The 14291-nt window shown below is 30.5% G+C and overlaps 1 protein-coding gene across 1 annotated transcript in view; it reads left to right on the top strand.

Moving 5' to 3' along the window:
- The first annotated feature begins 30 nt into the window (after positions 1–30).
- LOC100167429 (probable ubiquitin carboxyl-terminal hydrolase FAF-X) overlaps positions 31–14291 on the top strand; it is a 16514-nt gene continuing 2253 nt past the window's right edge. Inside the window, exons 1-37 of the mRNA XM_003246992.4 lie at positions 31–652; positions 940–1006; positions 1094–1647; positions 1708–1839; positions 1902–2058; positions 2119–2303; positions 2406–2541; positions 2634–2891; positions 2955–3053; positions 3133–3240; positions 3315–3478; positions 3720–3820; positions 3887–3987; positions 4059–4273; positions 4339–4770; positions 4835–5108; positions 5168–5308; positions 5371–5517; positions 6117–6215; positions 6281–6435; positions 6519–7000; positions 7062–7188; positions 7272–7422; positions 7494–7959; positions 8021–8244; positions 8343–8497; positions 8555–8728; positions 8795–8936; positions 9012–9165; positions 9261–9411; positions 10963–11080; positions 11144–11276; positions 11429–11622; positions 11688–11884; positions 11957–12081; positions 12162–12331; positions 12391–12549. Of these exons, the coding sequence (XP_003247040.1) occupies positions 941–1006; positions 1094–1647; positions 1708–1839; positions 1902–2058; positions 2119–2303; positions 2406–2541; positions 2634–2891; positions 2955–3053; positions 3133–3240; positions 3315–3478; positions 3720–3820; positions 3887–3987; positions 4059–4273; positions 4339–4770; positions 4835–5108; positions 5168–5308; positions 5371–5517; positions 6117–6215; positions 6281–6435; positions 6519–7000; positions 7062–7188; positions 7272–7422; positions 7494–7959; positions 8021–8244; positions 8343–8497; positions 8555–8728; positions 8795–8936; positions 9012–9165; positions 9261–9411; positions 10963–11080; positions 11144–11276; positions 11429–11622; positions 11688–11884; positions 11957–12081; positions 12162–12331; positions 12391–12549 (6846 nt within the window). The 5' untranslated portion in view covers positions 31–652; position 940. The remainder of the gene's footprint in view (positions 653–939; positions 1007–1093; positions 1648–1707; positions 1840–1901; positions 2059–2118; positions 2304–2405; positions 2542–2633; positions 2892–2954; positions 3054–3132; positions 3241–3314; positions 3479–3719; positions 3821–3886; positions 3988–4058; positions 4274–4338; positions 4771–4834; positions 5109–5167; positions 5309–5370; positions 5518–6116; positions 6216–6280; positions 6436–6518; positions 7001–7061; positions 7189–7271; positions 7423–7493; positions 7960–8020; positions 8245–8342; positions 8498–8554; positions 8729–8794; positions 8937–9011; positions 9166–9260; positions 9412–10962; positions 11081–11143; positions 11277–11428; positions 11623–11687; positions 11885–11956; positions 12082–12161; positions 12332–12390; positions 12550–14291) is intronic.

The raw sequence follows: 14291 nt of genomic DNA, 5'->3' as shown, positions 1-14291 counted from the left end.
CGCCACCCCGTCCCGTCAAGCGGTCTTCGTCGCGCCGACGCGCTGTCCGTATAATCCGTAGTACATCCCCCTCTCGATCTACCCGGAGATACGATTTTTATTTCGTACCGAAATTCGTTCTCAAAAACATTGTAGCGAAACACAACCCAATGCCGATATTGTACAACCAAAACAGCAGCGCCGTCGCACCGTCGTGAACGCGTATCGCTTTTTTAACACATAATATACCATAATAAAAACGAACCAGTCCTCAGACACCGCTCGCATAGCGCCGCGTTTTCCGAGACCCGGTATCGTGTTATTATTTTTATACGTCCACTCTCTTTCGTTTTATCGTAATCACACGGTGCACCGAGTAGCCGGAGCTGTTTTCAACCATTGGAACGTATCTATGTAGTTAACGACGCTCGCCGCCGGCAACGTACCCCCTGACGTGCGCGATCGGAAAGACAAACAGACGCCGCGCCCCCCGGCTGCCGTGTTCGAGGTCCATGTCATTGTCACTGCTTGTTCTGCGCCATATACACGCGCCAGCCCGCCGTCTCGCCGGCGTGTCCACTGGAACGAAACGTAAACAACACTCCGTTGGCCTGCCGCCGGCCGTGTATGTGTAGTACAGCCGTCGGACTCCGGACGTCTTCAACGCCATCCCGTGAGTATGATGATAATAATTATATGACTGACACCGGGCCGTATCCGTCGGTGGTGGGAGAGATGGGATTTCTGGGGCCACCCGAGTGCTGGCTTCGTCTGTCGCCGTAATATCGTTCACAATCACACTAGTACGGCGGCTGGTCGACTTGCACATCACGGTCTATAATATTATTATATTATACCCACTCGACGACTGTCGTAGTGCGTCCCCCACATATTTTGGCGCTTCTAGTGCTGTGGCGGCGGAGTATCGTCGTTGTACAAACAGTACGTCTTGTGTTTCAGGATGACTATTGTGACTCGTGGACAAACCGTCGGATTGGATTCGGCCGATAACCAGACAAACGTTCAAGTGAGTACAATTTCTAGCTGTTTGATTGTGCTCAGTAGTATGTAATATACTCTATGAGACATAAAAATAATTTTTTCCCCTCTGTAGAATGTACCGCAGCAAAATACACAAATCCATAGCGTTCTGTCAAACATCAACATTTTGCAGCCTCAGGCCATTGAATCACATCAAGTGCCTGAACATACTATTGGGGAGACAACATCAGCTGATGACAGTGTTGAAAATGATGTGGAAACCAAAGAAGAAGAAACCATTAAAGAAGACGAGATGGAGGAAGAAGAAGAACTGGTATTCCCTATTATGAAACTAATTAATTTGGAAGAGAAAATACATAGCCAACGTTGGATTGTACCAGTATTACCTGATCAAGAGTTATTATCGTTGTTGAATGTTTCAATCGCATTTTGCAAAAAAGGATTGGACATTAACAATGAAGGATGCCAAAAATTTTTTCGTGATGCTATGGTGTTATCATTTACACGAATATTAACCGATGATGCCGTCAACAGTTGGAAAGTAAACATTCAACAGTATATCATGAATAATTGTATGAAGTTAGTAGAACTGTTGGTGCTCAAACTTGACGATGACAACTTTCCATTTCTAGAGATGTTGGGGATGTTGTTTAATCCTTTAAATAAGTAAATAATATCTTTTAAACTGTTGTTGATTTCGTTTATCAAATCTTTACTTACCAACAGATTTCATCTATTCAACTGTACTAAACATTCGGATTATATACCAGAAATCGGTACAAACGATTTTGATTTATATGCAAGAACACCGCCTGATTCGCGAGCTCCTAAAGGCTGGCTTGTTGATCTGTTAAATAAGTATGTAACAAGTGAAAAGTTGATAATTTTAATTTTTAAATTTTCAATGTACTATTTTTCAGATTTGGAGTCTTAGGCGGTTTTCAAAAATTATCTGGACGATTTGAATCTAATAAAACCCTAACTATATCAATTATCTCTGGTCTAATTAGGCCATTTGGTAATTGTTCTGAACTTTTAACTGAACCAACAATTCTTAAGTACTTGATGCCTATTGTGGTATGTAAGTTTTTCAATTGTATATGGCATGAACTAAATTGTATTATTATAAATTTAAAGGAAAAAATACCTAGTTTATTGGATGTATTAACTGACGATGAGTTAAAAAAAGAAACCAAAAATGAAGGAAAGAATGATGCAATTTCTTCAATAATTAAGGCTTGTAAACAGCTTGCTGTGAAAATACCAAAACAAGATGATTTAATTAAACAATTAGAGATATTTAGACTTAAAATGTTACTCAGGTATATATATATATATATTATAATTTATTACTATTAGGCATTAATATTATGTTATTATTATGTATTCACTGTTTATTCTTTAATATTAATTTTGAATAATAGGTTATTACAAATATCGTCTTTCAATGGCAAAATGAATGCCTTAAATGAAGTTAATAAAGTTATTACCAATGTCACATACACTCCTCACAGGCATATAGATCATGATGAAGAATATTTAACTCCAGAAAAGATGGCTGTAAGTTTTCTTAAATATATATAATAATAACCTATTAAAATGGTAATATAATATTAACAATATTTGATTTTTTTTTTTGTTTTTATATATAGAAATGGATCAAAGAAAATAATGTACTAGAAATAGTACTTAGAGATTCTCTACATCAGCCTCAGTATGTAGAGAAACTTGAAAAAATTATACGTTTTGTGATTAAAGAACAAGCATTATCATTGAATGATTTGGATGCATTATGGGCAGCTCAAGCTGGAAAACATGATGCTATTGTGAAAAATGTCCATGACTTATTAGCAAAGCTTGCTTGGGATTTTTCACCAGAACAACTTGACCACTTATTTGAATGTTTTCATGTAATAATAAATTAAAATATATTATTTATTTATAAGTGAATACTAAATCATTACTCATTATAGGCTAATTGGACTAATGCTAATAAAAAACAAAGGGAAAAATTATTGGAACTAATAAGACGACTAGCTGAAGATGATAAAGATGGTGTTATGGCTCACAAAGTAATTTCAACTTGTTATTTAAAATAGTATAATTTATATCATAAATTAAGAATTTTGTTATTTAAAAACATGTATTTAGGTGTTAATGTTGTTTTGGAATTTGGCCCATGGAGAAGATGTATCAACCGAGATAATAGATCAAGCACTATCTGCTCATGTAAAAATTTTGGATTATAGCTGTGCACAAGTAATAATACTTTTTTCTGTGATATAAATATATAATATGATAGTACTTATCAAATGTTAATATTGATCAATTAGGACCGAGATGCGCAGAAAACAGCATGGCTTGACAAATGTGTTGATGAACTTAAAAGTAATAGTTCATGGGTACTTCCAGTTCTAAAACATATGAGAGATATATGTATGTTATATGATTCTTCTCCAGTGGGAGCTCATCAAGCTCCAGCACATACTTTGTATCGGTGAGATATAAAAATATATTTATAAAATAACTAATATCCATATTATATTTTATTATATAATATGCAAAATCTAAAAGAACAGTAGTATTTAAGTAAATGTAGATACAGTACTGTAAATATACAGTTTTTAAATATGATGTAGGGATTGTAATGATTCGACATGCAATTAAGAAATTTATTAGGGCCCAAAACAAAAGATATAATATTTACAGTTCTTAGTGTTAACTCTATAAATTTTCAGACAAGAGATCATTGCACGTCTTCAAAATAACCATACTTTAGTGTCTTTGGTCACAGATAATTTATCCAAATATATGGATGATGTGAGAAAAGTTGCCCAAGGTAAATTAATTAAAAATTTTTTTATAAAATATTTTTAGTATTTTATAATAATCAAATTTGTTTTAGAAAATCATAATCTTGATCCTGCTAATTATTATCCTGATGGGCGCTATTGTCATTTACAACAAGTTCAAGAAAGATTGTATTTCTTAAAATTTTGTTTAAAGGTATACTCCAATTAAATACTTTATAAAATGTATGAAATATTTTAAAGAGACATTTGATAATTTATGTTTAGGATGGAAACCTTTGGCTGTGTGCTGAACAAGCACATCAAGTTTGGATAGCATTGGCTGAAAAGGCTGTGTTCTTAGCAGATCGTGAAGCTTGTTTTCGTTGGTTTTCAAAATTAATGGGGGAGGAACCAGACATTGACCCCTCAATTAATACAAAGTTTTTTATTAATAATCTCTTGCAGCTTGATCCGACATTACTTACTGAAAATGGAATAAAGTATGTAAAATTAATCATTTTTTTCATCAATAATTGAAAATGTAAGCTATTTAATTACTTTATAGATGTTTTGAACGATTTTTCAAAGCAGTGAATGTAAAAGAAGGAAAATTACTAAAAAAAAGACGTTGTTATCATATGGAGAATATAGATTTAATTGGTGTAGATTATTTATGGAAAGTGGTGACTAATTGTACTGAAGACATTGCAGCCCATGCAATACATTTGCTGAAAGAAGTCAATACGAATCTGGCTCCTAGACTGCAAGCCAACCCATTAGAATTTCACCAAACATTTGTGGCTGAGTGTTTAGAGAGGTTGCGTGCTCATTATGACACAGTAAGCATATTATCAAAACCGTTAATGAACAGTGATGATGTAATTGAAAGAAACATAGAAATCACTAAAATGATCAGGGTTATGAAAGTGTTGTATGAGTATTTAGGAGAATGTGACGCTTCTTTTAATGGAGATCGTACATTGTTGCCATTACACAGGTATTTATTTAATTTATATTTTATAGTTCATCATTAAAATACTAATCAAATTACATTTTTATAGAGCTTGTCGAGGAAAACATATAACTGTAATTGTTCGTTTAACAAATGCCAATCGCTCTTTGGTTGATGATCATGAACTTGTCATGCATAGTAACGATAATATTTCATGTGTACGGCGACAATTATTGAAAAGGCTAAGGAATAGTGGAACAATCACAGCCATAGCTGGTTCTATAAATATAAAATTAGATATATTCCCTGGTAGTAGTATTGACCTCACCACTACATTAGACGACAACAAACTTCTTGGTGAACTCCCTTTCAGAGATAAATTGGTAATATTTTTAAAGTTTAATTTATAGTTTATTTATTTCAACAATTAATTTGTTTTCAGTATCTTAATGCTAGACTAGTGACCGCTAATACGAATCTAGCCAGTTCACCGGATAGCAGTTCGGATAGCTCTATCACTAATAATCAGCCTCTGTATGATTTTAGCTTAAATATGGATGCAGAAAACTGTTTACCTACTGTGGTGTGTATTATTAATATATTTGTAAGATCATCATTAACACTAAATAAAAATATAATTTATAGATCATTTCTGAAAATTCAAAATATGTTAATTTCTTCCTACAAGTGTCAGACAAGGGTATTGAAATTGAAAATCAACAACTTCGAGAAGCTGCCCGTTGTATTTTAAAATTAATTCCCCCTGCAGAATCTACAATCAAAAATATTAAGGTACTTTTATTTTATATTTGTATAGAATTAAAAAGTACACATATTATGGCTTGATAGTTTACATTATTAATTAATCAAATATAAACTTAGCTAGTTTTTTGTATTAATGCATTTGATAATAATGAGATAACTTATCATTGTTGCAATATATATTATTAATACAAAATATATTTCTTCATTATTGTCCTAGCGAGTGACCGATATGTACTGTAGTTAGTAGTTGTGATAACTGAAAAGTAGCCTTAACTTTAAATTTAATGAAATATCAAATTAATGTAATATTAAAAATAACTGATTAAAACTGATCCTTCTTAACATACAATTTGCCATGTTATGCATTACTAAGACAAAAACATAATACACAGGTATAACGTCTTCATTAATATTAAAATAGTTTATACATACATATTACATGATAATAATTAAACCTTGTTTATAAATCATTATTTTTAAAAATATTACCTAACTTATTTGGAAAATTTTAACTTTAGTTCTAACACCTAGTGTATATTTTAATGTTTCAAATTTCAAAAGCCACATAATACATCTAATTTAATAATCTGATGATCAGAATAAAACAAATAAAATATTTATTTCAGAGATTTTTTACTTATCGATCAGAACCTTTTGAAGGAAATTTAAACATAGATAGTATATATTTTACTAGTTCCTCATCTCAAAATTTATACAACTTAGAGGTAAGTTCTAAATATTAAGGTATAAATGTAAAATATGTTATTTATAACTATATTAATATTTGTAGGTGCTATATTCTATGTTGTTGCCTGCCATTGATCCAATGGCGGATAAAACTCTAGAATTTCAAACACATTTTATAACAAGTAGTCATGCTCCTGAAATTATCCAAATGTTAGTATCAAATAAATTCATCTTAGAAAATGATCAAACTACAAAAAGGTAAAAACAATAACTATTGATAAAATAAATTAAATTAAAATTTGAATATCTTACACTAAACTTGTGTTAAATTTATTATTTAGATCTATTTATTTGGTTGTGCTTAAGATCTGTAGACTTGTATTATGTGTAATGGGACAAGTTATTACACAATTATGTCAATCATCTGGCTTAGTTATGGGAACATCAGATGACAACGAATGTTGTTTGTATAAAGGAGTAGATGTCATTGACCAATGTGATGATACTTTGGCTTTAATGAAAGAAGCATTTGGTCTAGTACCTAATCCCAATTTAGAGTATATGTTACGTAGTGTTACCTCAAAACTCGCACGAAAGTTCATTGATAAAATTGCTACTGGTTGTGATACTCTAGAAGACTCTATATTAGCTATCAATAAGTCCTTGTCAACATTTATGCCTAACCTGGATATGATCTGGACTACTATTCAGTTAGCATGGGCAATGGCCGGAGCCAATCAACACATGTTTGATGGTCAATTAAACAATGCAGATCTGCATGATAATTTAAATGGAAGATCCTTAGAAATGGAAGATATATGTGGTATGTATTTGATAGATTATAATTTAATTTAATTCTATTATAAATGTTTATTGTATTTCAGTTTGTAAAGAAGCATTAGAAGTATTAACTCTTTGTTTATTTTTGAAGCCCAATTATTTAAGTCGGTTAATGGAGAAGAAAGATTGGCAAATATTCCTTATTGATTTAATTTTATTGGCTAATAACAGGTATTTTGAATATGTTTAGAAAATTATAGATTAATTGCATTTTATTTTTTTGGTGTGTTAAAATATTAATTTGATATTTGTAGACAAGTTCGTTGTTCTGCTGCTGAACAATTTCTATTGATAATTAAATTTAGCTGGAGTGCGGAACCATTGTTATCTACCATTTCATTAATGTTTTCTGTTCTTAATGATACTGTAATGAAATTTGCTCAAAACTCTTATGAGTATTTTCATGTAAGTTGTCGTGATGTCACTTAATGTATTTAATTAAATAATTTTTAATTGTTTATTTATTTTCTTTAAAGGTTTTAACTTACCTATTAAATTATGCTAGTCATGAAAAAATTCCTGTGCCAGATTTTGAAGAGTTGTTAAATAATGAAATTAAATGGTTAAAAAATATAAGAGAGAAAATAAAAACTGATGGTGACTCGGGAATGGAAGAAGTGATTCTTGAAGGCCACCTAAACATAACCAAAGAGTTAGTCCAAATGATAAGTATTGAGAAACGTGATGAAATTGGATCCAATGAAACTGCTGGCATAATGTTGATCAAAGAATTACTTGAAGATTTTATTTTTCCTGCATCCAAGTTAATGGAAGATATGACCAAACATCAAGCTATTGAATTTGTTGATATTGAAGTTACGCCTGTTTGTAAATCTCCAAATTCTACAAATGCAGCTTTTGATCTTATTATATCTCTCTGCATTGGCTGTGTATCAAATTTGAAGTTGACTGTTGAAATGCTTACTCAGTATTTTTATTCAGGTAATTGTACTGATAATTAGTATGGAAATAGATTCTAGACATTACTATTTTATCTCTTCAGAACGCGAAGATCCTTTGGTCGAATGGGATTATCTGCCTATAATGGGTGCAAGAACAGCTCGTGGTTTTGTTGGACTTAAAAATGCTGGTGCTACTTGTTACATGAATTCTGTATTGCAGCAGTTGTACATGGTACTTCCTATACGATTAGGTATACTATCAGCACAAGGTGCTGCTATTGATGCAAACGATGATTTTAATGCCGATGACAAAAACGATAATGAGGTAGTTATTCCATTGCGCATTTGTTTTTTTTTTATATATATATATATATATATCAAATAATTGTATTTCTTTAAATCTATTGGTTTCATTATCTTTAGACTCAATTGGACATTGCTGAAGATCGTAATAAATTTGACCAATCCAGAAAAGAATACAATGTTGGTATATTAAAACAAGTACAAGCTATATTTGGACACCTAGCATTCAGCAAGGTTCAATATTATGTACCTAGAGGATTATGGAAACATTTCAAGTAATTATAATTCTTAGGGCTTTTTGTAAAAAATTTGTATTTACATTATTTTGATAGATTACAAGGTGAACCAGTGAATCTTCGAGAACAGCAAGATGCTGTTGAGTTTTTTATGAGCCTTGTAGAAAGCTTAGATGAAGCTCTAAAAGCTTTATCCCAAGACCAAATCATGAGTAAAACACTCGGAGGTTCTTATTCAGACCAAAAAATATGTCAGGGTTGTCCGCATAGGTATTATAAAATTATTTTATGAATTCATTTATTGTATTAAATTACTGTTGATTATTATATTGCAAGGTATTCTAAAGAAGAACCCTTCAGTGTTATTAGTGTGGATATAAGAAATCATTCAAATTTAACCGACTCTCTAGAACAATATGTAAAGGGAGAGCTATTAGAAGGAGCTGATGCTTACCATTGTGATAAATGCAATAAAAAGGTTAAACCAAATAAAAATTCTTTATTTAAAAATCTTTTAATTATCACTAACTGTATGTATGATAATTTTTTATAGGTTGTTACAGTTAAGAGATTATGTGTTAAAAAGTTACCACCTATTTTAGCTATTCAACTTAAAAGATTTGAGTATGATTTTGAACGAGTATGTGCCATAAAATTTAATGATTATTTTGAGTTTCCAAGAAATTTAGACATGGAACCATACACAGGTATTTAATTTAAACAATAGTGATAATAATGTTTGATTTGTAATAATCATAATACATTATAAATAATTGTTGTATGTAATTTTTACCTATTATAGTTTCGGGGCTAGCCAAAATTGAAGGTGAAATAATTGACTGTGATTATGACGAGTCTCAAAATGAAAATCATACCAAATATCAATTGACCGGTATAGTTGTCCACAGTGGTCAAGCTAGCGGAGGGCATTACTATTCTTATATTCAAGACAGGTACATATTTTTATCATTTATATAATTTACCAAAATTCAAACCCATCACTCCATAATTGTGAACATTACTAACAAAACATGTACACAAAAAATACTAATGGTTAAGGATATTAAAAATAAAAATCAATATTCTTTGTCCTTTATTTTAAGAAAAAAAAATCTAGACTTAAGTTATAGATTGGTTTACATATTTAATTTATAAATAATTATTAAAATATTCCATTAAACAGAAGCAAATTTGTTTCCTGTTAGTTTTTTCAATAATGTTAATAATTATTTAATACTTATTTCTGTGAATATTATATTATTTCCTATTATTCAATTGTTTACTCAACTTTTTATTTGTTAAGTAATAAGACATTTCTAGCCTATGCGTCTGTCTACATCTACGGTTATTCACAAAATGTTTTTCATTTTATTTAATTTTTTGGCTATATTAATATGATAATAATTTATACATGACAAAGTTAATATGGTGTCTGAATACCAAGCATTGTTTAAATAAAGTCATTAAGGCATCGACAACTAATGCGGCATTGAAGCTGTGATTCTATGTTGAGTTGGTAGTGGATTGATTCTGTTGATTTATGAATAGACTTGAAAAAGATTTCGGCCAAATTTATGATTTGGTCTTGGAGATATGGAATTATTAGGTCTTTGTCAATATTTTATTTTCTTACAAACCATGGAAAATTTGTTATTGTTCTTAAGATCTTGTTTTGAAATATTTTAAGTTTTCTTAAGTGAGTAGTAAGTGTACATTTGCTCCAAATGAAACAAGTGAGCGAAGGGCGCAGTATTTGTTTGTAAATAGGTAAGGACAATTTTTTTCTACGGTTGATTTCCTGTTTAAAACAGGGAACAGCATTGTTAGGCGTTAACAAGCTTAAATGATAAATGCGATCACCTGTTTAGTATTTTGTCTAGCATTACACCAATATATTTGACAGACGGCTTCCAAGGCATTGGTACGTTGATAAAATTGAGCGAGGATAGAATACGGTGGCCTATACTGAACAGAATGCTTGTGCTTTTTGAGGGATTTATTCTTATTTTTCAGTTATTACACCAGATATATACATTTTTAAATGATTTTGTAAATGTACTGTTATTGCTTCTGTAATGCAAGATTCCGTGTATATCCTTGTGCCATCAGCAAAAAGAGTTATATTAGTGCGTGACAATATTTGATGTATGTTAGATGTGTAAACGTTGAAATAATGTAGGGCCAAGTATTGATCCTTAAGGTACGGCCGTTAATCAATTTAATATTTAAAAGAAGAAAATCATTATTTTTATATGTATCAGTGTAATCATTATGTATTTTAAAATGGTCAAAAAGTAGAGTTGGACGAGTATTTTTTTTTATGTCAATTTGAAAATACATTTTTTCAAGTCTAATAATAATATTTTGTGTCAAGTTGAGTTCAAAATTTGAGTACTCAAATGGGATCAAGTACTTGAAATTTCTAAAGTACTAGAATATTAAAAGTTATTATTAATTACTAAATAGTAAATAATAATACATTTGTCCTATTTCTTTTTTTATAGAAGTGCAGAAGGTTCATCTAAGTGGTACAAATTTGATGATGGTGATGTAACTGAATGTAAAATGGACGAAGATGAAGAAATGAAAACTCAGTGTTTCGGTGGAGATTATATGGGAGAAGTAAATTTTCATTTATAATTCCTTAATAATTAAATATTGATTTATTTTTATTAATTATTTTAGGTTTTCGACCATGCATTAAAAAGAACCAGTTACCGAAGGCAAAAACGATGGTGGAATGCTTATATGCTATTTTACACTAAAGTAGATTGTAACAAAGATTTGCTAGTTAATGGAATGAGAAACCTTAGTTTAAGTAAGTTAAAAAGAAAAATTAATATTATAAATGTAAAAGGAGTTTTAATAAATAAGGACATCTATTCAATGGAAAAATTAATTTTATTTAAATTCTACAAATGGGAAATCTGATATAGTATCAACTATAATTTTTTATTTATTATTATATAGGCGATCGGCGTTCAAGTAACAGTTGTATCAAAATGCCTTCATGTATTAAACGTAGTGTTCAACAACAGAATATACGGTTTTTGCATACTCGCAGTCAATTTACTGAAGAATATTTTAAATTCATTCGTAACATTGCCACGATTAATGCACCAAACATGATTGCTTCATCCAATGATTTACAACAAATACAAATTGTAAGGAAACAAATATCTTTCATGCAAATGTAATAATTTGTTACATAATTAATTCTATTTATTAGGCTACGGATCAAGAAGAGTTATCTTTGTTGTCTACTCAGTTAGTGAGTAAGTTTATATTTTATGTCGGTCTGCATACTAAGAAATCATTAAGAGGGAACGCCATGGAATGGTATGATTTATTAGCTTCACATATCTGTACCTATGCATCTGTGCGTGCTTGGTTTGCTCGTAATATATTGTTTAATCATCCTCAAAGGTATATCAATTGTATTTTAATATTTTATACAATTTTAAACAGTTTTGTATTTAAAAAATTAAAAAATTTTAGGTTTGTGGAATATTTATTGCAATGTATGAGCTCTGAAGTCCGATCATTTTTCATTAAGCTAATTGCATACTTAGCTCATTATTCTCTTCAAGATGATGCTATTCTTATACCAGCCATTACTTCCAGTAATATATTTATAATCCATAATATATTAATATTACTTTTTAAATAATATCTAAAAAAATATTTTTCTCTCCATTTGTAGATTCTTTATTAGATACTACAGCTTCGTTAAGTGATCATTTAATTATTGCTGTTTTAAGTCTGTTACAAAAAGAAGTGGGCGAGCATACTAATAGACATTTGCCACATTATTTCTCTTTTTTCTGCATGTACTGTAATTTAGGTATGGCAGAAAAACAGCAACTTATAAAGGTTTGTATATATTTTTTATAATTGTGGTTTTATATTTTATTAATACATTTTCATTTTAGTTAAATGTGGCAGCAATATTTATCTTGGTAGCCATTGATGAAGGCCCAGGTGGATCAAACATAAAGTATCAATTTAATGAAATCAATAAACTACATACTGTGATATCAATTTTGGTGCGGTGTTGTGATTGTACAGAAAAATGTGTATCTTCTGCTCCTGTAAGTACATGTGAACAAAAAAATACTGGTCCTCCAAATATACAACCACTAGATTATAAACGTAATTTGTTCTACATTTGAATTTGAATAATTAATCTGCAGGGTGTAAAAATACAATATCTAATGGTTAAACCATAACCTTATACTTAATCAGAAAAAACTGGTCAGGATAAAAATAAAATTTGCTGTGAGATAAGAATTTTATCCGTGTTTGTCGAAGCTTTTTTTTATTTTGCCAATATCGATGGTTAGAAGATAAAAGGGCGTAAGCGCCACTTCTTTCAAAATCAATATTTTTGCATATTGTTGTAAACGGCATTATTAGACATCGATTAATCGAACCTAAACATCACTATCATTTGTATATATCCAACAATCAATGTTTTAATATGTGGTCATAAACGCCATAAAATTGGTGGGAATGAAAAAACTGGATGTAAACGCCAATAAAATACTTAAAAAACATTCAAGGAAATTTGATAAAACGTAAGCGTCATTTTTGACGCTTACATCAATTTATCATTTTTGTTAGTGGTTTTGACAGCACTGTAAAAAGCATTAAGCGGCATGATAGTACAATGAACATTCGGTTCGTTTTAAAACACTAAAACTGATAGGTATTAGGTACCATAAACCGTCTAACATCTCAAACACGAAATCGAAATTGATTTAAATATTAATTTGTAAGTAGACATTATTTAGTTGTTTGATTGATTAAACACATTCTACTCTAATAAATATTTGTCTTCATTGAATTTAATCAATAATATAAAACAAATAACAATATTAAACTATGGAAGCCATTATAGTCAATAGAACATCTTTAGGGTGTAAGAGCCAGGATCAGAAAAAAAACGGGCGTAAGTCTTTTTTTTTAAAATTGGCTTTAAATACACGAATATATTATGATTATGAACAATTAATCAATACAAAATACGTAAAAACTCATTTTAAATCATATTAAGGGCCGTTCTTACCATGTCCGGTAAAGTATTCGGTTAATGCTAACCGACTGATAACAGATTTTATTACCAGCAAAATTCGGCCGGTTAAGTGTCGATTAACTTTAACCGGACATTGTAAGAACGACCCTAAGTCTCAAATCGAAGTGTTACAGAGTTCATGTGAAAATATCTGTTTTTCGGCTCTCCTGAACAATTTGGAAATTGGCACTTACGCCCTTTTACCTTCTAACAATCGATATTATATGTAATTTTATGTATTTTTATTTGTAAATTAAAATTCAATCATTTATTTTTCAAACTTTAATCTGAGGAATTAATCACTTAATGAAAAGCCTCTGACATAACATATATATTTTTTCTATCAAGCAAAAAAAAAAATTAGTTCTTTTCAAACTGCTACTGATGGAATACGAAATTATGTTTTTTTTTTTAAATTACCATCTAATGGTGGTTATTTTCTACTTTAGCGAGTATGTGTCCAGGGGGTTGTCATTATTTCTCTGAATGCATAGAAGGTGAACTCTAGGACACCAAACAAGTGTTGCCTCTGTTTAATGTTCTTAACTTGAATAGTTGAGTATTTATTCTTCTTACCACAATTATACTCGGCGCGGAATAAGAACATGACCAGTCGTGCATTCAAAACAACTTCCTGCACCGCACCACCCACCATAGTGGCAGTTACCGGCTTTGTATATGGAGCGCCTCATGTATCAACAGAGACGTGCACGTGCTTATAAAACAATAGAACTCACTCCACCACGCTGTATAGTTGAT

Source organism: Acyrthosiphon pisum, chromosome A1 (genome assembly GCF_005508785.2).
Source record: "Acyrthosiphon pisum isolate AL4f chromosome A1, pea_aphid_22Mar2018_4r6ur, whole genome shotgun sequence".
Classification (NCBI taxonomy): domain Eukaryota; kingdom Metazoa; phylum Arthropoda; class Insecta; order Hemiptera; family Aphididae; genus Acyrthosiphon; species Acyrthosiphon pisum.
The sequence above is the reverse complement of the archived record's forward strand: the minus strand, read 5'-3'. Positions and strand labels throughout refer to the sequence as shown.